The sequence below is a fragment of the Dicentrarchus labrax genome, unplaced genomic scaffold, assembly GCF_905237075.1.
Source record: "Dicentrarchus labrax unplaced genomic scaffold, dlabrax2021, whole genome shotgun sequence".
Classification (NCBI taxonomy): Eukaryota; Metazoa; Chordata; class Actinopteri; family Moronidae; genus Dicentrarchus; species Dicentrarchus labrax.
In genome coordinates this window covers 13,641,640-13,667,085 of record NW_026136708.1, presented here as the reverse complement: position 1 = coordinate 13,667,085, position 25,446 = coordinate 13,641,640, and the positions used below count along the sequence as shown (strand labels likewise).

The 25,446-nt window shown below is 38.8% G+C and overlaps 3 protein-coding genes across 5 annotated transcripts in view; 1 reads left to right on the top strand and 2 right to left on the bottom strand.

The window, feature by feature from the left end:
* fmn1 (formin 1) overlaps positions 1-11,536 on the top strand; it is a 28,211-nt gene extending 16,675 nt beyond the window's left edge. For 2 of the 3 annotated variants that reach the window (XM_051410002.1, XM_051410001.1), the window contains 11 exons: positions 1,981-2,042; positions 2,130-2,218; positions 2,337-2,466; positions 2,610-2,756; positions 3,310-3,369; positions 4,385-4,505; positions 8,356-8,448; positions 9,728-9,779; positions 10,387-10,536; positions 10,893-10,974; positions 11,164-11,536. In XM_051410002.1, coding sequence (XP_051265962.1) covers positions 1,981-2,042; positions 2,130-2,218; positions 2,337-2,466; positions 2,610-2,756; positions 3,310-3,369; positions 4,385-4,505; positions 8,356-8,448; positions 9,728-9,779; positions 10,387-10,536; positions 10,893-10,974; positions 11,164-11,208 — 1,031 coding nt within the window. In that variant the 3' untranslated portion in view covers positions 11,209-11,536. Of the gene's footprint in view, positions 1-1,980; positions 2,043-2,129; positions 2,219-2,336; positions 2,467-2,609; positions 2,757-3,309; positions 3,370-4,384; positions 4,506-8,355; positions 8,449-9,727; positions 9,780-10,384; positions 10,537-10,892; positions 10,975-11,163 lie in introns of those variants that run through there. The other variant, XR_007885886.1, reaches the window with a different exon arrangement.
* Positions 11,537-13,136, bottom strand: grem1a (gremlin 1a, DAN family BMP antagonist). The gene is made up of 2 exons (XM_051410009.1): positions 13,007-13,136; positions 11,537-12,797 (listed from the first exon to the last, which is right to left on the bottom strand). Exon 2 carries the CDS (start codon positions 12,783-12,785, stop codon positions 12,246-12,248), a length of 540 nt encoding a protein of 179 aa, XP_051265969.1. The 5' UTR covers positions 12,786-12,797; positions 13,007-13,136; the 3' UTR covers positions 11,537-12,245.
* A 99-nt stretch (positions 13,137-13,235) lies between these two features.
* Positions 13,236-24,729, bottom strand: LOC127367937 (uncharacterized). The gene is made up of 14 exons (XM_051408193.1): positions 24,488-24,729; positions 24,302-24,398; positions 23,830-24,086; positions 22,761-22,912; positions 22,578-22,679; positions 22,295-22,468; positions 22,132-22,213; positions 21,773-21,890; positions 17,461-17,619; positions 16,767-16,992; positions 15,799-15,948; positions 15,422-15,534; positions 14,734-14,787; positions 13,236-14,495 (listed from the first exon to the last, which is right to left on the bottom strand). The coding sequence occupies exons 1-14, from the start codon at positions 24,661-24,663 to the stop codon at positions 14,367-14,369; spliced, it is 1,989 nt and encodes a 662-aa protein (XP_051264153.1). The 5' UTR covers positions 24,664-24,729; the 3' UTR covers positions 13,236-14,366.
* Positions 24,730-25,446: the final 717 nt, after the last annotated feature.

The window sequence follows — 25,446 nt, the reverse complement described above, 5'->3', positions numbered from 1 at the left end:
CATATAAAGGCTCTTGAGCCGCTCAATTTCAAGTTCATTTGTTGTTTAAGTTATAAAAAATATAGCAAAAATAAATGTGCTCAGATAAGTGTACGAGTGCATCAAAAAAGTCAATTAACAGCTATAAGTTGTTAGTTAGAATTTAATATTTTACTGTTCCCACAATTATAATTTGTCAAAATTAGTCCATAATTTTGGGGTACTGTAGCCTATAAATGTAGAAAACTACTCCAATCCATATATACAATTCTGAGGTACTTATACTTCAGTATTTAAATTGTATGCTACTTTTATACTTTTACTATATTTCAGTGGGAAATATTGTACTCTTTTACTCCATTAGAGAATCTGGTACAGTATTAAAATTCTGCTTTCATGTTAATGTATAAGTAATAATATTCCAATAGTATAACATATAATAATGTCATACTGACACAGTCCATTTAGCATAGTGAGTACTTTTACTGTGATACTTAAAGTATACATTTTACTCATATGACTTTTCCTCAAGTAAGTTAGTAAGTAATTTTAAATTAGTAAAGGATCTGACAACTTCTTCCACCACAGGCCGGTATTGGCATTCATTTTCAGGTTTTTTTTATTTATTCTTACTGTGGTGGAAAACCCACTAAAATTTCATTAACTATCATGAGAATCACCATTAAAACCTCGGAGTGGGTGTAATCAAAGAAAAATCATCAAGTCTTCTAATCATCATCACTAAACTAGCTGTATTTCTCAGCCTGTCTGGGAACTTGAACCTGCAACTTTCATCTGTAAACATTCAGGTAACCGCAGTTCCCTGAACATCAAACTTGTTTAACTTTAACCCCGGCCTCACACTGAAGTTACCCTGTATTTCACTCTGAAATTGAGCTGTTGGTGAATTTAATGTAGGATTAAAGGCTAAAACACAACCACAATGTCAGCAAGCTAATCCAAAACTCTCCAAAATCTTTCTTTTCAGAGAAAGGGCTTTTACCCCTGTTAGAATAGTTTCATGTTTCAGTTCTTTTATTTATAAAAAAAAAAAAAATATGCACCCCAAATAAAATCAACACTTCCTGTGCATTGGAGGATTTCTGCATTACTATTGAGTTATGTAAGTTGTTGATTGATAGACAGAGGTAAAAGGGGCAGTTATTTATCTGTAAAAGGTGTGGGCTAGCACCTTATAAGTGCTTCTTTAAATGATGAAAATGTTCTTGAGTTTTGAACATGAGTCAAATACAGATCTCTTAACATAGAGACACACACAACAGTGTAAGCACAACTGTCCAATGGTTACCTGGGGTTACTAACATGACCTCTGTTCAACCGATAGTCCAACAGAAAGAGCCCCATGTGAACTCAGACTGATTGACCTTGTTCAACAGGGAGTTTGTGACCCTTTCACAATCAGCCAGCTAATTCACTGTTGTTGCTCTTTTACAAACTGGTGGACATGTCTGCTTTGGTGGCTCAGCAGAGTCCATTTAGCACAAATAATCCATCTTCTTCCGACGAGGGAGAAGTCAAAGCCCTGAACTTTAATTTCTCAGCCCAAAACAGGAAATCTGCCTACAAACATAATATGTTGGATATTTCACTTTTCTTTAAGTGCAGGACAAAGTATATGTAGTGTAAAGGGAAAATTCACCTTCCAGTCATAACTGTTGTGGTGTCTGATGCCATTTCTTCATTATTGTATTATTCATAATTTCCCACCGTTTGGAGACATGTTCATGGCTAGGATTCTTGTCCATTGACCTTGATCAGAGGGTCAAACAGCTGTTCCTGCAATAAGTGATGAAGTCAATGAAATCTAGGAAGCAATTCTTTATTTATGTTTCTCATGAGGACTACCTGGAATGTCACGTCTCAAAATTTGATTATGTGGTAGGCTGTATTTATGTAGCTATTTATGTATGAAATAAATTGGAAAGCTAATGAATCCCAGATTGTTGTGCCCTATTAACCTCATTGTATCTCTGCTTCTAGCTGTACTGTCAGTGGACCACTCTGTGGTGGACTTGGAGACCATTGAAGCACTGTATGATAATGTAGGTATTGCAGAACCCTTTGCTGCTGTTTAACTACAAGTGCAATTGTACAATTATGAACCCCTTCTTTATATTTTATTGTGTCAGAGAGCACAACCAGAGGAACTGGAGACAATCAAGAAACACTACGAGACGTCGGAGGAAGAGGAAGTCAAATTGCTGGACAAACCCGAACAGTCAGTACTCACCTGGTGGCAAAAATGTTTAGAGGCTATATTGTGTGTCAGCAGTGCTTTGAGGGACGGACAATATCATCACATTTGTTCTGTTACTGTTGATGTGGTTGTGCTCCAGGTTCCTGTATGAGCTGTCTCAGATCCCAGACTTTGCCGGCAGAGCTCACTGTATCATCTTCCAGTCGGCCTTCATTGAAGGGATCGGGTCCATCCAACGGAAGCTCAACACTGTCAATTCTGTCTGCGAGGTAGGAAACATGTTAATGTTAACTGAACGGTTTAAATGTGATCAGATGGGTCAGATGTTAGATATTTACAGTGATGATATGAAGGATCTGAGGTGTCTACTTAAAACCATAAAGTTGATCCTGCGTGTGTTTTCTGTTTTGAGGCTCTGCTGGAGAGCGACAGTGTGAGGGGATTAGTCGGACTGGTGCTGGCCCTGGGGAACCACATGAATGGAGGCAGCAGGGTCAGAGGTCAGGCCGATGGCTTTGGCCTGGAGATTCTACCTAAACTGAAGGATGTGAAGAGCAGGGTAAGGCCTTGATAACTGTAGGAGGACTGTAGTGGCTGCCTTAGTGGTCACTTTATCTCCACCTGTCATTGTGCTTTAGCACTGCAGAATTTACTCATAGTACATATAGTTTTCTTAGAGATGGAGAATCAGAAATAATTAGAAATACTATGTGCTTCTATGAGTTGTGGTATTTATTGATGCACCAACACTACTTTATACTTTAAATCATCTTTCATTTACAGCTAAAAATGAGCACTTTACTGCCGTATCTTTGATTAATGTTCAGTTCAACCATCTTTTAGGAGAATATTAATTGTAAATCAAAAACCTGCAGAGGAAGTGGTAGAACATTTTTCAATTCAGCCTCAACAGCCCCTCCAGTCACAGGAGCCTAAGAGGCCAAACCCTGGGTCCATAAAGCACATTCTGCAGCTTGTAAAGCTGAGAAAATACATCATAATAAATGGTTTTAATGAAGGCACAAGGATATGACAGTGAGCTACTAGCCTGCACACTAAGGTTGTACTTTTTACTGATGAGGTTTTCACACTTCTACTTTATTTCTTCTCAGGACAATCGCATCAGCCTGGTGGACTACGTGGTGTCATACTACTTGCACTATGTGGATAAGGTATGAGTTGCTCGGTTATTGACATACTGTTGTTACTTTGTATGCTTTACTCTACATGAAGCTGATGTATTTATATAGTTTCACTGTAAGTAGTTGAATATAGTTGGTATTCATCAAGTTCATGGAGGAGAAATGGTTGAGTGTGCAAGGTGCGGAAAAGGTGGACAGTGATAGATTTGCAGCCTTTAGTAGTGCTTCATCAGAATCAAAAGGGACAAAGATATAAGGTGAACGCATACATAGTCAACCTAGAATATATGTTCAATAGTTGAGGATTTTAAATATGCTGGATGGAACAATAATGGATCTGAGGGTGAGAGTTGACGTAGTTATCTCAATGTTCTGCAGAGAGGCATATTAGATTTAAACTCTTTAGATGATCTATTAGCAGAAAAGGAATATAATATTCATAGGTGTGTTTTCATTAGTGTGTAATCACCTGGAAATAATAAGAATCGTTTCTCCTACACACTTGGAAGGCAAGCGGTAGTTGGTTGTAATCTGCAACTTCACCTCTAGATGCCACTGAATCCTACACACTGGTAACACAACTGAACCTTGTGACCTAAATGAAGAACTGAATTTGTCATATTTCTAATCTGTTACACTTGATAGATGGAGTACTTTTTGTACTGTAGCTTTAAACTTAAGATGTTTGGGGTTCCTACTAGTTTACCATTGAAGAAAGCTGAGGCACTGAAGGATTAGTGATTTAAAAAGCATTTAATATGTCATGGCTTTTTAGTCATTGTAAGAGTTAAAAAGCATTCCTATGTGTTCCAGCCATTCAGGCCTTCATCAGGGAAAATACCACAGTGTTTAAAAAAAGAACTGAACTGCTACTATGATTAAATTAGATATTAAATCACTGCCCTCTTGAGTTCCTTAGATTTCTTCAACAATGAAAACACAGTAGTTGGGAACTAAAATGTGTGTTTCCTGCCTCCACAGACACATTTCTACATACATTTCTCGGTCCCTGATTTAACAGTGATTTTTGATTGTATTCCACCAGAACGCTGGCACAGACAAGAGTATTTTCCCACTTCCTGAACCTCAGGATGTCTTCCTGGCAGCACAAGTCAAGTTTGATGACCTCAACAGGGACCTGAGACAGCTCGGACGAGATCTGACAAGTAAGTGATTTCACCACTGCAACCTTTCTCTGTTCCAGCTCCTTCTCTCTTGCAACATAAAAACCCCTCTAGAGTGATGACTACTCTTCTCCCCCTCTCGGTTCATGATATTAGATGATTGCACACATCCCCAACACATGAGCTCCACTCTGAGCAGACAGACGGTGAGCTTCAGCATCCATGTTGACTGGGTGACTGGAATAGTCTCTCCTTGTGGTCATTTTGTTGTGTGTTTTTTGTTTGAAAACCTCAGTCAGCCTGTGTAACTCTATCACTCTGATTCTGAGAGGTTCCCACAGACCAAACCTCGGCTCAGTCTGGCATCGTTTTTCCTCAGACACCCCCCGCCCCCCACAACTCACCACCCTGGTTTCCCATCACTGGCCCCAGCCATTGAGTAACTGTTTATACTTAGGGCTAAAGGCCTGCTTCTTTGACCAAACTTGAGTTAGCTAAAGCCCCAGAACAAAGGATTTCCTCTCGTCTTTCTTATCCTTCTAGCCTGTTCTCTTCTCTCTCTAAGTGTGCCCATATGACGCCATTCAGCATGCCAGCCAGTTAAACCAGACAAGTCACGTTGAGGACAATGCTTACTCTTACATGTGTATGATTGTGAGTGAGTGCATTGTTGTTATCCCTATGTATACATGTGTTTTTGCCTGTGTTTCAGTGTGTGCTCTATGTGCGTGTATTCAGAGACTAGTAGGAGTCTTGCTGCTGATACTGACCTGGCGCCTTTCAGATCGAGCTTCTAATCCTCCTGCCCATCAGATCTCCCATCGTTGTGCCTTTGTGCCCCTGTCGCCAGCGCAGGGAGACCATAGCTTCCCACTTATGTAATCTCCAGACCTCCAGTATCTGTAGTGTATCTGCACAGGGCTCTGCAGAGATGCACAGATCCTTAACCTGCTTGGCTGTATCACCTGGGCTCCAGTGTGGCCCCCAGATTTGTGCCAAAGATATCTTTCTTTACCTCTCAACACAGCTTTGTCTTATCGGTCCGTCTACCCAAACCACCGTGCAATCTGGATCGTCGTTGCAGGTTCCTTTTGTTCTGCCTTTTTGAACCGCCCTCATCCCTGTGTTTTCTGTTTGGTTGGTATGAAATGTTTCCCAACACAGTTAAAGGGAGATTAGTTTCTCTTAAGTCATCCATGTTGACTGTTAAAGGAAATGAGAACCAATGAATATATCTCATGAAAAAGACTGCATAGCTTATTCACTGTAAAAAAAAGTTTCTTCCGAATCACTACATAAAACATATATTCTTCCCTTATCTGTGGTGGTATCTAGCCATTCAGATTTGGTTTTATTTGTCCAGGTTCGGAGATCGTCATCTCTGAGATTTCTTTCTTCAACCTAAGACAATGGAGGTGAATTGAATTTCATCTTTGATGCTCTCACAGCAATTCAAAATTAGTTTTAAAAGCTCACCAGGAATAGATTTTTCCAGAACCCCGGCAACAATTGCTCTTAATAATCGACAGACCTTGCTGACAAAAGTCATAGCCGGACTGATACAGCATCTTTGAGGCATTTTTCCGGGTTTTCATGGTTTTAAAAAAAAAAACCTGATAATAATGTATCAGCCCACCCACGTTTATAGGCACAGTAGTTGCATTGCACCATGGATGGATGGATAGCAGTTTGGGCCGAACTGAAATATCAATTTCAACATCACCAATTAGATGGATTGTCCTGACATTTTGTACATTCAGGGTCTCCAGAGGACGAATTCCACTGACTTTGGTGATGTACTGACTTTTCCTGTAGCACCACCATGTGGATGTGGTTTGAAGTGAAATGTCTAGACAACAGTTGGATGGATTTGGTACAAACGTATATACTCCTTTGATTTGTAATAACTCTGCCGAACTCTTAACTTTTCCTCTGCATTAGGCCAAAATTTGAATTTTTAGACACTTTGGTTTAACTCAGCTGTACTTTGTGTTTAGTGCTAATTAGCAAAGGTTAGCATGCTAACAGGCTAAAATAAGATGGTGGACATGGTAAACATTATACTTGCTTAGCATCAGCATTTTAACATTGTCATGGTAGCTAAAATTAGCATTTATCTACAACATTTTGATTGAACCGACCCTCTAAAAACTGCCACTGTTGTTGTTGAGACTTTATTGGTTAACTTTATTTGCAGTTTCATTACCTTTACTCTTAAAATATTGCTTTAATATTTTTCCATGATGATATATAGACTAACTATGCTGCTGTAATGCTGTTTTAGCATTTCTGATTGAGACTTGTATATAAGACCTTTTTTTTGCAGCATATCTCTTAGCACATTTATGCTATTTTATTGTGAAATATGCCTTGTGAAGACATATTGTTTCCTTCCTGACGACTTTCTGCTTACTCTTATGTAATGTAGTGTTTGGTTTCCTTGATAGATTTATGTCACTGTATCTGACAGCGCTATTGTTGTGATGAGGTGACTGATCTAAACATATCATCGTCAAAACCTTAAAATCTTTTTTAGAAAGCATTTATCCCTCTCTATGAAACCAAATCACTCCTTCAGTGCACCACACTCCTCATCAGCCGGCTCTGTTTATGTGAAGGTCCGTAACCCTCTTCAGTCTGAAATAAGCAAACCTCTGTCGAACACAAAAGGCAGACAAAAGAAAGAAAGGCTCGCCACACAATGCAGAGAGAGATACCCGCCTCCACAGTTTACACAAATCCCGAATGAAAACAGTATTCTTTTGTAATCTTATCTGGGAGATGTTGATCGAGCGTCGGGGTTTGGGGGGGGGCAGGAGTTCGGCTCCCTCTGCAGCCTCTATTATGACTGGCTCCGCAGACTGGCTCCTCTGATCCACTGATTGGACACAGAGCAACATGGAGCCACAGGCTGGCAGAGGAAGAGAGAGAGAGAGGGAGTGTGCAGTCGCCATCTCTGGGTGAATCTCAATAAGTGATATCTGAAGAGGAAGCGCCGCTGATAACCTCCTGCTTGGGCACAGGTGGAGCTAGTTTAACCCAGAACTCTATATGTTTCTCATCATCCATCAGGGTGTAGTTATGGGTTATAGCTTCTACAGTCAAGTTTTAAAAAAGAGGGAATTAGATCCAAAGAAAGCTGGACTCAATGAATGTCACTGAATGTCTTCACCACACACTAAAGACACGATGGTTGAAGGAGTGTACAGTTTAAAGGGGCACGCCACCAACTGTACACATCAGGTTCAGACTACACAGCTTGTAGAAACATTTGTATATTGTCTTCAGTTGCCCTGGAGGAAAATAACCCTGATGACGTCATAGCGATGTCATCAGGGTTATAGCCCTGGGCTTGTTTATAAGGTAAAGCTCCACTTTGTGTTTAGAACTAAGTAACAAATGTAAGCATGCTAACATGCTAAAATAAGATACTGAACATATAAAATCTGTTTTTCTGACTGCAATATTAAATGATGTGCCCCCTTTAAGGATTTAAGATGACCTACTGGTATCAAAGTCTAATAAATGAATCATGTCTGACTTCCCAAAGTGCTGCTAAGAGCAAACTTTCCTCATTTGGCTTTCAACCCTTGCAGGTTTAAAATTGTCTACTTGTGTGTGAGATTTTTTTCTTGTAATAAACAGGCATGTTTTTTTACTTTTAGCAAGTGACCCAAACTTCACCTACAGATGTGAACTGTTCAGCCACTGGTTGCTATTACTGCTCATGCTTGTAATTACTGCAAACAACCCATGAACATAAATGTATCCAACTTACTGGGCATTACAAAATGTGACCCTTTTATCCTTAAACTAAATTTATGAAACATAAAAAGAAAAGTTGAGTGTATTTTCCCTCATTTTCTGAACCATTCTCATGTTTTTCTTTCAGAATGTGAGAAAGATGTACAGAAGGTTTGCTCTGATTCTCCCGAAGAACACCTGCAGCCATTCAAAGACAAAATGGAGGCTTTTGTTCTCAGTGGTGAGTAGTTACAGACATACAATATATTGCGCACCTGCAAACCTCGAGTGTTACTTTTAGCAAGGCTGTAGTTTGGAAACATGTCAATGACTACAGATTGGGTTAACTGTGTTTTAAGACCTGAGATGCAATGAAAACTCCCCAAGAGTGATCATCATGTAACAGCCCAGTCTACTTTTAGGAACATGTCAACTCTTCCTCAATTTCTTTCACCATATGCTACATATAAACTATTCTATTGTCTTTCATTGGCTTCATCCTGTTACTGGCCTGAATATCTTTGTCCCTCTTCCTATTTCATGGACTGTCTTTGGTATCTGTGTGTGTGTGTGTGTGTGTGTGTGTGTGTGTGTGTGTGTGTGTGTGAGGGAGATAGGATGGAGTAAAGGCTAGACACTCAGATAGGGATCAGGCAGATTTGGCAGTGACTGAGAGACTCCTGCCTGAGACACACAGGCACTGGGAAATATTCATCACACTAACTGAGGCATTCCATGTTGTAAGATTTTCATATTGACCCGTCTTAAGATAAATCACAAGAGGTCCTGCATTACAGAAGAGCTTCCCGTCCGCCAGTATTTCACATGGCATAGATGCATTATAATTGCTGTTGTTTTGGATATAATCCCTTTTTCTGGCCCTGTGACACATCAAAATAAAGCCCAAATTGTCTCTTAAACAACAGTGAGAGTGAGCTCCAACCAGGACTAGATTGTATATCCCTTATATCACTTGTCTTTCATTTGATATTGATATTTCCCTTTTAAAATGCAGGTGGTAAGATGTTCTTAAGACAAGCATTTCAATTGCAGCAACCAAAAGAAACAAAGTTTTATAAGAGAATGTGTCTTTCTTCAAAAAATATTTCATCAATTGGACTAAAGTTGCACTGGAGACTTTTAGATAGATAACTTAAGTGAGTGGCTGGACTATTATCTGGAGGCTAAAGCAGAATCCCACAACATTACAGGGAGACAGGTAGTGTGCCTGTTATTTTTGTGATAATGGCATTGCAATTTGAAAGTGGCAGCAAGAATGGCTCCATTGTTGAATAACTGACTGTGTAATTACTGTTTTGAAGAGACCCAAATGGTCGTCTGGCTCCATTTGACGTGGCCATCCTCGTACAAGAGATTCTCATTGTGTTCCTGTTCAAGTATTTATATCAACGGAGTCTCCATAGGGATTATGACTGTTTAAAATGTAATCTGGGTTGTTGTTTTTTTTTTTTGTGAAATCGGGATACACCTAAACTGTTTCCTTGTCTGTTTCTTTGTAGCACGAAAAGAACACGCAGACGCTTCCTATCAGTTGATGACTGTACAAAAAAGGTTGGAGGATTAAATTGTGTTTTCATTTTTATCATCATCAGTTTCAGTATTTATTGATCATTTTTAGTGACGACTCAGGGTGTTGTAGCTCTTCATATTTCCACACTTACCAAATATCATGCTTTCCTGAATGTCGTCTTCTACCTTCACTTTGCGTGCAGCTTTGCAGTGAGCTATAGGTGCCTCCAATAAAGGTTTACAAAGACTGCAAATCATAAAAAGATGATACTCCATACATAAGAGTTCGACTGAGGGTATTGAATAATAGAGTAACAATAAGTGGATTCACAAAATAATAGACTAACTTAGCTAGCTGTCAAATTAGTTTCATTGTCTCTCATAGAAAGTACAGCACAGTCATTAAACTAGTAAACAAATACATAAAGTCCACAATAATTAGCAAATTATTAGTTAGAATGTTGTAATATTTGCCTGTTTACAGAGCTACAGAAACAAAATGGCAGATGTCAAAGTGTTAAAGTGCTATGTAACTCTGCAAGTAGTGGTTGCTACTAGCAACAGCATGTTCAACTTAAACCAACTGCTAACACCTCCATCTTGGTTGATGATGATTTCAACCCTCTCTTTTATTGTACTTGTTGTTCAGTTTTCAGGACTTGGTTCTGTACTTTGGACTGAGGCCCAAGACGGGAGAGAAGGAGGTGACCACCGGTCATTTCTTCATGCTCTGGTTTGAGTTTTGTGCCGACTTCAAGGCCAGGTGGAAGAGGGAGAACAAGAACCTCTCCAAAGAGAGGTATCTGACCAGTCCTGTTCATCTGCACCTGGAAGCACCACTGTGTGTTTATTCAGTCCAAAAAAATGTGTTCATATCAGAAATTTAAAAAAATTGTTTTGTCCTAAAGAAAGTATTAATTTCAATTGTGTCTTCTTTGGTTTGATTGAAATGAACTTGTATTGACACTGACTTTATTTTACTTTATATAAATGGTAACAGAAAGAAATTTCTGCCACTAATTTGTGGCTTAAGTCTACTTACACATGGACCCATTTTCTGGTTGATACATTAACTTTATACAATTAAGAATTACATTTTTAATATACGTGCCAAATTTTTAGCATAAAGTCGAACTTGACTTGTTGTTTTTGCAGGTTAAAAGAGGCTCAGCTGTCAGTGAAGAGGATCACAGGAGAGAAGAAGGTGGAGACCAGAAAGATAAACCCTAACAGTCTGGTAAGACAGGATTCAAGACAGTAGAGTTGATATACTTTAGAGGCAAAAACCACAGCAGCAGACATTCCCTAAACCAGGTTTTGAACATGCAGTGCAGATGAATACACATTCACAAATATGTTCTGTATTGCTGCTTTGGTTGAATTCAAAGAAGTTCTCTGCAGTCTAATCAGAATTTGCTCCCAACAGAAAGAGCGACTGCGCCAGAAAGAAGCCAACATGTCTTCATCATAAGAGACTCAGGAGGTGTAAAATGTCACACAACCATCCTCACCAAGCGGGATCAGAGTGGATGTCTATAACACAAGATGAACCTTTTCACATTTTTTTTTACAGAGTTGTCTGTTATTCTTACAGCAGCTTATAGCTTTATGTATTATAATGTGCTACCTAAAAATGTATTTAAATTTAAAAGATTGAAAGAATCTTTTAAGCATGTAGGAAATCAGTTTCAGCTGTGTATAGATTCTTATACTGCACTTACATTTTGCTTTGATTCTGACATGTAAAGTCTGATCTTTTCAATATTTTTCAATAAATAAAATCACTGATCAGAAAAATATGTGATTTCATAGCTTGGAAACTGTTTTATTTACAAGCAACTTTACAATAAATGACACACATATTATACACAGTCATAAAATGAAGTGGCATTTAGCAGTGCAGGTTTATACTCTATAATGAAAGCCTTCAGCTTTACATCCCACACAGTGGAAACAATACAACCATCCCAGTCTTTTGAAGATGTAACCATATACACTTTCTGAAAAGGGACACATGTTGCACATCCATTAGCCTGCATGTCTGCAACAAATATAACAATATAAATTGTTACACACCAGCCTGACTTAAGCTTAAACGTGCTCTCATTGGCACTCAATGTCACTAAACCCTCACCTTTAAATCCCACCCCCCAAAATCCCTCTGCAAACAAATCCTTCCAATCTCACTCACACATATTAACTGATTTTATGGAAGCAATGGCTGATAATTTACAAGATATCTGGACAGTGGGATACATTATTAATTGCAGGTCATAATATCATCTTAGAATCAACCACTTATGTATGTTGTCTGTTACATTCTTGGCAAATTGTTGATTATCGTGTATATTATCCATTCTAATGATAAAAAAGGCTCAGGTCAGCTCCTCACCTTCCCACTTCTGTCCTTTAAGCAAAATACACTTTCCGTTTTTAAATTTTTTCAGAGCTGCAGCTTTCCTCCAAATTGAAGAGGATATAATCGACCTGGATGTGTTAGTTTTGCGTCTAATCCGTATCTATTGTTGTGCAGCGGCACTGCTTTACGCGCTGGATCCGTTTCTTCCTGGTGCTGGGTGTCTGACCCGGGCAGAAGAGGGTGTAAGTGACGGTGCTGAAGGTTTTAGGTCTGCAGGCAGAGCAGGACTGAAAGACGTCTCCGTCCTGGTAATTATGCCTCGGGATGTAGAAGGAGTTGCACTGTCCGTAGCAAAACCGGTTGATGATAGTGCGGCTCAGGCAGCCCTCCTCTTGGATGGTCTGCTTGAGCGGCTGCGTCTTGCACCAGTCCAGGCGCAGGTACCGACGCTCCGTGACGTGCAGCGCTTCCTGACTGGACTCCAGCACTTCGTCGGTTGAGGTTACAGGCCCAGTCCCGCGGGAAATTAGTCCACTGATGACTGGTTGTTGGCATCTGTCCGATTCGTGTGGGTTGTACTTGTTTGGGTGTGGGAATGCGCCTTGAAAGGTGTCAGCGTCTGTTCTCCTCAGCGGGCTGAGCAGCACCGCCAGAACTACTGCAGAGATCAGCACCGAGGGTGTCTTCATCACTAAAGCTGACTGGTAAAAAAAAAAAAAAAAAAAAAAAACATTAAGTCAGTCTTTGATGGAGAGAATAATATGCAGCTTTTGTAAGGATTTTACGCACAGCTTTTACGCGCGCATTACGCACAAAACCAGCAGAGCATATGCATTTTTTTTTTTCAAACACATGATTATTTAAGAATTAAATTTAACAAACAAAATCAGTAGTTATTAAATTGAGTTACCTGTTGTTTATTTAAGCTCCTCGCTAGAAAACTTTATCCAGTCAGACAATTTACAGCATGTGTTCCTTCTCCAGGTCCTGTCTCCTCTGTAGTGGCTTTATGAGTGACACACTGAGGGCTTTTCTAAACTGTCTTGAGCTTCAGAGTTTAAGCAGAACACGCCCCCCCAAAAAAACTCCCGAAGCTCACTTTATCTGTCTGAACGCGGGGGAAAAACCCAACTCCAGTCTTTGTCAATGCACACAATCGTTTATTCAACTTAAAAAATATAATAACACAACGATTTTTGTCAAGATGAACCGACTCAGGACGGATTCAGTGCTGCCCATAAAGACTCATTACTGCAGTATGGTGACGTGAATAGATATTAATCATGCTACAGTGACAGTCATCCCTTACGTGACAAAGCAAAGCTACAACAATTTGTATCAATTAACTTCTAAGAATATGATCTGTATTGAATCTTAATGACACAAAGGTGATTAACTGGTTATATCAATACATACAAAAATTAAACTTCAGAAACTTCAGCGTAAACTGATCTCTGTACAGTAATAATAACTTTATGATTCTCCAAATCAATATATCTTTGTACAACCTCTTATTATAATACAGCTGTAGATATACTGTACACTGCCAGTCAAGATTTTAACACATTGTATTTCAGCATTTTGGGTTAAATGGTTGAAACTCAGGTAATGTGACTGTTCTATATGCCTCAAAACTAGTCTGTGTACGTGAACTGAGACTCACATGGCTTTGATCTTAAATATTCATATATCAGATACCACTATATCAGATATCTGGCTCACTTTTGAAGTTAGCACTGTGCTGCACAGTAGGTCTGCTGGAACTGGATCTTTCCAATTTCTGCATCGCTAACACTTATACTTAATGGTGTAAGCATTAGTGGTCGAAGATAATTTGCAGTGTTTTTCGGGGGTATATTTTCCCTCTATGAGCTAGCTTTATTATTCATTTCTGAAATCAACATAAATTCCAACCTGCTTGCTGTTTATGAAGCTTTGACTTCAAAAATGTATTTAAAGGTAAAAGACGAGTGTCTGTGTTTCAACAAAGCCCTAAAATTGTCTCCTTGGACTTCTCGGCTTGTGATGCTTTATTAAATGCAAAAGTCCCATAAGTTAGAAATAAGAGCACATGTTGTAAGACAGATGTTGTGCCTTATTAATATGTTGGCAAAACAATAAAACACTTTTCTCTTCTTACTATTTCTTATTTTACCGTACTTCTACTGTGTTCCATTGCTTGTTAACCAAAATGCTTAAATATGTAGTGTTAATAGCTTTTATCTGAGAGTGTACTTCCATATTACAGGGAGTGTTGCAGGTGCTAGAGTTTAGGTTGTGGATTTGCTGGCAGCAGAGACGGTCGGTGCCTCTTCCTCCTCTTCTTCGGAGAAGTGAGGAACAGATTTTTTGGCGACCACGTTGTCCAACCTCTGGCCCATCAAATATGGGTTGACACTCTGCAGGGAGGGGGACAAAATTATTACAACACATACTGCAAACATAAAGACATCTGACCATACAGAGCTAAGTCAGAATAAAAATTATGAGTCAAGTTTTGTCTAAAAAAAAATCCAAAGTGAGATTCTTGTTCAGAAAACATCACAAAAACAGTGAGTTTAAGAGTACGTCGATCCCTTCAGGGGTACAATTCAGGGCTGATGATGTGGTTAGGGAGGAAAAAGACAAACACGATACCCTTTTTCTTCTTTTTGGTCCTCCCTTCAGTTTCTGGTACAAAAGCTCCTTGTTCTGAAAGGAAATGCAGAAAAAAACAGTTTTCAGACATTAAATCATTTCTCCTTTGTTCCTAAATTACAGTCAACAAATGGCCTGAATGCCTTTTTTCAGCAAATAAAAACACTCAGAGGGGTGACTTCTTCAGGCCAGACAAACCAAGATACGTTATGTTTGATTTAGTAAAAATCTTGTCTTCATTTTGTTTTTACGCTGTTGCCAAGACGAGAAAAGAAAGCTGCCGGGGCTGCTTGTTCCCAACATCCAGAGAGGAAAATACGAGAGAGAATTTATCTTTTGACACTGAAGTCTAATCATACTGCAAAATCTCAATACCCCACATTAACACTTACTTGTGTCTCATTTCTTTTCAAAATAAACCTCTACTTGGTTTGCACTTCCACTTTCTGATGACATCTATCTGGAGAAAATGAGGTATTTCTGCACAGTATTAATATTCTGATTATATTTCATCGTAATTTATTTCCTTGTAATTTGAATATATTTGTTTTTTTGAGTGTTGTTTGGAAGAAAGAAGCTTTTTGAAGCTATGGGAAGTAAGTAGTAAGTAAGTAGCAAGGAGCATTTTTTAGCATTTGATTGATCCATGATAAGAATAAAATGAGTTCCAGTCCCATTGTGTACTCACCCACTTCGCTAGAGCTGGGTAGTCGTGCTCTGGGTCAAATAGGTGCTGGTGTTTTTGAAACTCTCTGCTGAACTCGGCTGTGTCCGGAGCATTTTCCAAACACCCATCTGCTGCTGTGAATGTGATGAGGTGCAGATACAGAAGGAGGTGAAGAGAAAGAAGAAAAAGAAGGAGAAGAGAATGCATCACCTTAACTGTTCAAAACACCAGCAATTATTAAAAAGTAGTTAATTTACTGATTCAGATTCATAAACAGCACAGAGAAAATAAATACAGTAAAGAGCAGAAAGAACTGGCCCCGTGGCAGCTTTAATAACAGCCACATAAAGAGATATCAGTTTATTATTAAATAATGTGCTTAGAACAAGAGTCTCTACCGGTCTTTCCCAGGGGACAGGGGTTTGGAGGGTCTGGGTATCCGTGATCTTCACTGAAGTCTTTGGGAACGTTGTCGCCTGTCAGCTCGGCCACAATGTTGGGGATGTTCCCAAAGGGGCCGAGGTGCTGCAGCCCCTCATGAGCACCACCTTGTGGAGGTAAACAAACACTGCAATCACCACAAAAACAAAAACAACACCAGCTTGGAAAAAAGCTTCAAAATACTAGAATAGGTATCAATGAAGCATTTGCTATTTATATAATGTCATATATGATGGTGGTTCTCCACCAGAAACACCCTCAAGGAGCCCTGAGGGTCCCCAGAAAAAAGGGTGAATATTTTAATTTCACTATTATTTAATTGACTAGAAGTTAGCTTAGTGAGAGAATGGATAAGGAAGACTATTCTGTTCATGGGTTTCACAATACCTGAGACTACATCTTATCAAATACTGGTCAGTGGCCTGATCTGTACCAGTCTGGGGGTCCTTGACACCAAAAACGTTGAGAACCACTGATATATGACAATATTTCCATGTTACAACATGTTTTTATTAGTTGTTTCAGTGACTACAGTATTTCTGTCTGTATATAACCCCTGAGAAATGATCAGTGATATTAGTCACATTCAGCATTTGGAAGGTCCAAAATGAATGAATTATTATTATGAATTAATCTGCAGCTATTTTGATAATCAATTAACTGTTTGAATCATTTTTCAAACAAAAATACCAACAATTATCTGGTTTCAGCTTGTCAGACTTGAGGACTAGATGTTTTTCTTTGTCATGTTTCTTTTTTGTTGTTTATTAAAAGTGAAAAAGTAAGTAAGAATAACAAATGATATACAGTGGAACAGATAAGTCCACATCTCCCTGTAATGACTAAAATTTAAGATAAGGAATCTTTTTTCTTGGTTCCTCTCTTGACATGTAAAAGACTCCATTTAGAAATACTCCCAACATACCCTGTATGCTCTGAGGCCCGACGATGTTGGTGGCCTGATGTGCGGGGTACTCCACCCTGGGCCGAGCGATGCCCAGCTGCTCCATGACGCCGTGCAGGAGCCGCTGGATGTCGGCCTCAGACACCTGGTCCGCCGTGCGGGGGCTGCGGGCTGGAGCCCTGCCGAGCTGCAGGCACAGGAGAAGGCCGATCAACAGTAACCGCACCGCCGAGCTCATTTCTGTCATCTGCGGAGAAAACACACACACACACACACACACACACACACACACACACACACACACACAACGGGTTTTATTATACAAAAGATGGACAGGCGAGTGTAATCATGTGCAAACACAGCTGCTTGTTCCTATTACACATGACTGGCTAATTTATAAAAATGGCCAATATCTGGAAAGAATGATTTTAAAATATTTTTTATTGTTAATGTTATCTGTTATTTTGGTTTATAGAAACAATAAAATACATTGTCTGTAAATGTAATAAAGCCTTGGTGCGCCACTCACTCTGTAAACAGAGGGCCGATGTAAATAGTCTATAAATAGCCTATATGATGTCTATGAAACGGAAAAAAACAACCATTTATAATAAGAACTATATTTTATTGCGTATATTTAAATACAGGTATGGTTTTATACCTAAAAAAGAATCACAAATGGTCCAAAAAGGCTATTTAATAACATTTTCCTTACCGTGTCCGCGCACTGATGGTGGGACCTGCCTACTGCGCGAGACCTCAAACTGGCCAGAATAAAAACATGTATTTCCGGGTTCCAAAATAAAAGCTTGCCTCTCAAACACGACGGGAAAAGGTGTTTCAGAATCATTTTCTTGCCAAATTTCGCCGAAATTCATTCTGATTAAAGTTAATTTAGCATGAATTTACATGTTATTGTTTTACTGTTACTCGTACTAAACGTTCCGCTTTTCCTCCTACTTTATTTTGAAGAAATAAAACCCTAATTTCCATTGTCATCATAGCTGTCCATTATGCAACCTTGCAGGAGGACGCCATCCGCCTCACTTCACGGTTCAGATGCAGTTGCTAAGATACCAAAAAAATCCTCCCTTCTCATTGGCTGTCACATTGTGCCAATTATTTGTGCCTGGTCCACAACAGCGCTGCACTGAGAAGAACCCCAGGACTCAGAAAAGTCTCTGAGATCATGTTAACCATTAAAATTAATTCATTATTATTTTATTTGTATAGCGCAATTATAACAGAAGTTATCTCAGGACACTTTTCAAATAGAGCAGGTCTAGACCGAACTCTTTAACATTAATTACAGAGACCCAACAGTACCACCATGAGCAAGCACTTGGCGACAAGGGCAAGGAAAACTGCCTGTTAAAAGGAAGAAACCATTAAAACAGATCCTGGCTTTAGGTGGGTGGTCATTACTTCCTGACCAGTTGGGGTGAGAGAGAGAGAGAGAGAGAGAGAGAGAGAGAGAGAGAGAGAGGACAGACAGACAGACAGGTGCACAGCAACAACAGATTGGTGGCAGTCAAGCAGGACCATGGCAGGAGGCTCCACCAGGACCCAAAAAAACCCGAGAGAGGAAAAAAAAAAAAAACCCGGGGAATTAAGTGTGAATCAGTATTATGCATTAAAGGGACATGAATGAGTGCAGAAAGAGAGAGGAAGAGAGTAGCTCAGTGCACCATGGGAAATCCCCGATAGTCTAGGCCTATAGCAGCATAACTAAGGGATGGTTCAGGACTCACCTGATCCAGCCTAACTATAAGCTTTATCAAAGAGGAATGTCTTAAGCCTACTCTTGAAAGTGGTGAGGGTGTCTGCCTCCCGAACCACAACTGGAAGCCGGTTCCACAGGAGAGGAGCTTGGTAACTGAAGGCTCTGGCTCCTGTTCTACTTTTAGAGACTATAGGAACCACAAGTAGCCCAATTCAGAGAACGTAGTGTTCTAGTGGGGTAATAGGGTACTATGAGCTCTTTAAGATATGAAGGGGCCTGACCATGAAGAGCTTTATAGGTGAGGAGGAGTATTTTAAATTCAATTCTACATTTTATAGGGAGCCAATGCAGAGTAGCTAGTACAGGAGAGATGTGATCTCTTTTTCTAGTTCCTGTCAGTACTGTGCTGCAGCGTTCTGAATTAATTGGAGCGTTTTAATGGACTTATTGGGGCAACCTGATAATAAAGAGTTGCAGTAATCCAGCCTTGAAGTAACAAATGCATGGATTAGTTTTTCTGCATCTGTCTGTGATAGTATGTGTCTAATTTTTCTAATATTACGTAATGAAAGAAGGCAGTCCTAGAGGTCTGCTTTATGTGGGAGTTAAATGACAAATCCTGATCAAAGAGAACTCCAAGATTCCTGACAGTGGTGCTAGAGGCCAAGTTAATGCCATCTAGAGTGACTATATCTTTAGACAATGAGTCTCTAAGGTTTTTGGGGCCAAGAACAAGAATTTCGGTTTTTCTGAGTTTAACATCAGAAAATTGCAGGTCATCCAGGATTTTATGTCCTTAAGACATGTTTGTAATTTAGATAATTGATTAATTTCATTGGGTTTGATTGATAGATATAACTGCGTATCATCTGCATAACAGTGAAAGTTAATGGAGTGATTCCTAATAATGTTGCCTAAAGGGAGCATATATAAAGTAAATAGTATTGGTCCAAGTACAGAACCTTGTGGAACTCCATGACTAACTTTAGTATTTATGGAGGATTCATCGTTAACATGTACAAACTGAGTACGATCTGATAAGTATGACTTAAACCAGGTTAGGGCAGTTCCTTTAATGCCAATTTGATGCTCAAGTCTCTGTAAAAGAATATCATGGTCAATGGTGTCAAATGCAGCACTAAGATCTAATAATACAAGTACAGAGACAAGTCCATTGTCGAAGCAGTAGAGGTATTATTAACTTTAACCAGAGCTGTCTCTGTGCTATGATGAACTCTAAATCCTGACTGAAAATCCTCAAATAAACTATTGTTATGTAGAAAGTCACACAACTCTTTGGCGACTACTTTCTCCAGAATCTTAGAGAGGAACGGGAGGTTAGAAATCGGTCTATAGTTGGCTAAAACCCCTGGGTCAAGAGTAGACTTTTTAAGAAGGGGTTTAATTACAGCTACTTTAAAGGACTGTGGTACATATCCTGATAATAAAGAAAGATTAATCATATCCAGTAAAGAAGTGCCAATTAAGGGAACAACTTCTTTAGAGCCTAGTTGGGATCGGGTCTAACAGACAGGTTGATGGCTTCGATGAAGAAATGATTGAAGTTAACTGATGAAGATCGATAGCAGAAAACAGTCTAAATATACATCTAGTTTACATTGACAGAAGTCCCTGAACTTGGAGAGCCACTGATAACTGTTGATGGCAGTTGGTGATTAATTTTTTTCTAATAGTAATAATTTTATTATAGAAGAAGCTCATGAAGTCATTGCTACTTAAGTTTATGGGGATATGTGGCTCGATAGAGCTGTGACTCTCTGTCAGCCTGGCTACAGTGCTGAAGAGGAACCTAGGGTTGTTCTTATTTTTTCTATTAGTGCTGAGTAATAGGCTCCTCTGGCATTACGGAGGGCCTTTCTATAAATCTTAAGATCATCTTGCCAATTTGAGCGATATTCTGATAATTTGGAAGAGCGCCATTTCTTTCAGATTTCCTAGCTATTTGCTTTAACTGGCGGGTTTGGTGGTTATACCAAGGTGCTAGTCTCCTATGTTTTAATAATTTCCTTTTTATAGGAGCGATAGAGTCTAATGTTGATCGTAGTGAGCCTGTAGCACTATCGACAAGATTATCAATTTCAGAGGGACTAAAGTTGTTATAGGACTCTGTTAAATTCAGACATGGCATTGAATTAAACACTGAAGGAATCTCCTCCTTAAATTTAGCTACAGCACTGTCAGATAAACATCTGCTGTAGGAAGTTTTGCCTAATGGCTTATAATCTAATAGTATGAATTCAAAAGTTACTAAATAATGGTCAGATAGGAAAGGATTATGTGGGAAGACTATTAAATGTTCAATATCAATGCCATATGATAAAACAAGGTAAGAGTGTGATTAAACAATGAGTTGGTTTATTTACACTCTGACAGAAGCCAATTGAGTCTATTAATGATATAAATGCATTACTAAGGCTGTCATTGTCAACATCCACATGAATATTAAAATCACCTACAATAATTACTTTATCTGATTTAAGGACTAAGCTTGATAGAAACTCTGAAAATTCAGATATAAAATCAGAGTACGGTCCAGGAGCGCGGTACACTATAACAAATAGAACTGGCTGCAGTGTTTTCCAGTTTGGGTGAGAAAGACTAAGAACAAGGCTTTCAAATGAATTATAATTTAGTTTAGGTTTAGGGTCCATTAAAACGCTCGAATCATATATAGCTGCTACTCCACCTCCTCGGCCTGTGCCTCGAGGAATGTGAGTATTAATATGACTGGGGGGTGGATTCATTTAGGCTAACATACTCCTCGTGGGACAACCAGGTCTCAGTAAGACAAAGTAAATCAATATCTATAATGCTTAGAAGTCTGGGGTCACCTGATCTCTGGTAGTGATTTAATATGCTGATAAATATTTATCTTTATTATTAGTATTTTTACCCCTTTTTGTTTTTCTCTGTCAATTTGGTATTTGTTGTTAATCCAAGATTTTAATCAAAAATAAACAGATGATAGACATGGCAAAATGTCTGAGCTTATTAACACCTATAGTAATATATAGAGGCTATATATAAAAAAACGTAAAAGTAAAATTATACACTTATAAAAACAAACAATTTATTCACTAGATGTAAACATATGGTGACACTTAATCCATACAACAGTCTTGTTGTGAAATAAATAGTCAAATACATAAATTCATTAAAATGTAAAATGTAAAAATTGAAAATTGAAGTGATCTGATTTAAGACATTAAATTACATCATACCCTAAAATGCTGCAGTAACTTTGAGCAACCCACATGACAACTTCTTAATATTTAATACATTATAGTGAAGTGCGTCTTCTCCAAGGTGTGAGCTGCAGTTTCCCGACACCAGTGAGCACAGGAGAGCTGCCTGTATCTGGTCCTCTGGTGAACCTCGAGAAATTAACCAAACGCAGATCTCTGATAGGAAAAAAAAGGGACACAAACAAGATAGGAAACATTAGATCAGCTAAAGTATATTATTGTTATTATATGATGCAGTCACGCCAATTAGTTCTCACAGGAAACAAGGCCAGAGTTCACATTTTGTATTAATCACACACTCTTAAATATCCTATTTCCCTGCTTTCTAATTACTTAATTGGTTCTACATTATAAAAATGAATCCTGTGAAATTAATTACTATGCTTTTATAATTTACCTTTTTAGTTTCTCTTGCGGGGTCTTGCACGGCTCTTTGGAGGGACTGCCCAACAAAGCTGTTTCAGGACTGAAACCCTCGTCTGTAAACAAGTTTAACATCATTACATTCTGCACAAATTTGCATCCATCACGACCTGTGTCTTTGTTCATATTGTGTTTACCTTCTGATTGCATGCAGGTCCTAAACAGCATCACACTGGGAAAAGTCTCCAGGCCGAAACTTCTCCTGAGGGTTTTTCTGTCTCCAGAAGCAGACCCTTGTTCCTGCTCAGGGACTGTAGCTCTGACCTTTGACTTCCCTTGAATCCAAGGCACCGTCTTCACAGACGGCATAGCTGCAAGTGTTGGAGAAAATGAATATAAAGTGCACACAGGAAGCTTTCAGTTGAAGAAAAGCAAAGGACACAACTCCATTTTTTTAGACACATTTTTCCTTGTTTTTACCTTTGAAACTGTGTCTTTTTTTATGTCCTCTCTTTGTGTCTTTTAGAAGATGGAAATTCATCAGATATTCCATACTGTCCATGACACCTTTAGGAATCACACCTAGCAAATATAGTGAAGATCTTTGTTTAAATAACCCTTAATTAAAATTATAAAACCAAGACAAGAGGACTGGTTTATTACCGAATAAGTGAGGATTTTCAATGAAGGTGCGTAGGACAAGAAATCTAAGTTCAAGTCGCCCTTCAGACATCTCCGCCTTGTTGGGAGGTGGTAAAAGACACGGAGCAAAGACTGTAGCGATGTTGGAGCTGGTCATCAAGTTTTCAGTGCATCTGACAGCAGCACATAAGGAAAACAGATGAAATTAAACCATTAATATGAACTCAAGAACATCCAAACTCATATTGTAAAAGGGAAAAAATAATTAATTATATGTAAATATATATTATAATTATAAGAAGATTTGCTATAACCTCAGTGTAGACCAGTGGTTCCCAACCTGGAGTCAGGCTTCAAAAAACAACTGAAACAAATCATTAAAGAAAATAATTTGTTGGAATATAATTTCTGTTCACTCTAAGGCCATAATCTGGATGAGTGGTTTCAAAGTGGTTACTGGACACGTGGCTGGGAACCATTGGAGTAGACATGCTGTACTAATGTAAGTTATCTAAAGTAGTTATAGATACAGTAGTCTTTGCGATCATTGTAGCCCATTTAACATGCTGACCCAGGTGTCAGGAATATGAATGAATAAAAATGAGTTACTGCCTAATGCTGTTTATCAAACAAGCCATCTGTCCTGTCTATACAACCAGTCAGACAAACAAAGTCATCACTTTCTGAAATTTGCTGCAAGTTGTGCCAAGTTGTGATTTTGGGTTATATCGTAAAATGTACTTGATGGCAAAATTGAAATTGAAACTGAAAATTGAAAAGACAAACATCAGCAAGTAAAGCAAGAGAGAACAGCTTGCGTTTGCTGATTTAAAGTAAATATTTAAATAGTTTTGTCACTTTGCTGCGTAAGGACTTCATTCTGGCAACACCTGACAGAGTTTAGCAAGGCACAAGTCATAGTGTGATAGTAAGAAAAATTATCTTATCCATCTGTTCGGCTGACTGCAGATCCTACACCAAAATCAAAATCAAGTTTAGCTTTATATATAAAATCATACTGGTAGTCTTTAACTGCAGTGCTCTGAGCACCAGGGTTTAATTTCCCCAAGTTATTAATATTCTCTCAAACCTGTGGGAGACTTTGGAGAGGAAGTCAAACAGATAATGCAGACAGGAGGAGTTTCTGGCAGGTAGCAAACAGGACAGCAGCTGAAGGGCTGAAGTCTTGTCTTGCAGGGTGGGCAGCGCCTGGGCTTTGAGCAGAGCCGCATGGAGCTCAGTGGGAAACAAAGGCTCTGGCAGCTCCCTGCAGAACTGTTTGATCAGAGTTGCCACATCATAGGGGAGGGCTGAGGACAGACACCCCTCTCCACTATTCAGTTTGGCCTGAAACAGACACAGGAAGTGAAATATTATTTTTATATATATATATATATATATATATATCACATCACATCACTAATACTACAGGTTGCATGTATCATGACTGTCCACACATATCTGAGACAAAGCTGACATAAACAGAGACAGTGTACCACCAGATGGCGTAATTGTGCCAGTTTAAAGTATAGTAATTATCTCTAGAAAGGTTAAACTCTTACCCTGAGGGTCTTAATGCGAGGAAGAGAGCCTGGTTTTCTGAACAGGCCTACAGTCGCAGCCCGCTCCAGAAGAAATGAACAAGCATCCACCAAAAAGCTAAGACACAACAAAAAGAATAGGATTATTCTGTGAGCTGTTGTCCTGGGTAATATCATAAACTTCCTAGTCCTCCAAATCCCACTCACCAGGGCACCAGTCCAAACTCAGGAATGTATCTCCTGGGTAAATTCTCCAGAGGAACACCAAAGATCTTTGCACCGCCGATGAACAGTCTCTCCTTCTTCTTGTCAAAGCTCTTCACAGTTATCCCGTAAAGAACTTGAAGGTGAAACCGAATCACATTTCTGTCTGTAAACTTCATGGTTAAAATATCACTGAGAGATGTAAAAAATGACAGAATCCAACAGCCTATGACACTGTAATCTCTGTTACTCAGTTGGTAAAATCACTGATGAATGAAAGAGGTTGGTTTTATTACCCTCATTCACATCACCTGTGGCACAGGTGAGAAGGAAGTGAAGGGAAAATGATGTGTTCAGGTGACATGGGAAGGTGGTTGATATGAGCTTTCAACTTGAAAATAACTGTGACTTCAGATTTTAGGTGGTGATGGACAGTCCTGGAAAGTACATTTACTCAAGTACTTGTACTTTACTTGAGTATTTCCATTTAATGCAACTTTATACTTCTACTTCACTATAGGCAAATAACGTACTTTTTAATGCACTACATTTGTCTGACAGCTTTAGTTACCGTTCAGATTATATTTTTTTCTACATGTATTGTCCAGTGAAAACTCTCAAATCTCCCAATTTTGTAATTTTGAATTTGAATATTTCTGATAAAGTTAAATTCTCCTACTTCTTACATTATATGAACTGTTTAAACCCATTGGATTAGCTGTTGACTTTTTAGAAATACATCGTTCTCAAACACTACAAACATATAATGATCTAATAGACTATAATGAATTGACGTATTTAACTACCAAACAGTATATGAAGTTGTTAAAGTTTTGAATGCAGGTCTTTTATTTGCAGTAGATTTTTTTACCTTTGTTAGGTGAAAAGTTAAAAGATATTTTTTTTATCTCATATGGTTTTATATTGGAATTGGAATTTACTGCATGATTTAATTTGAGTGG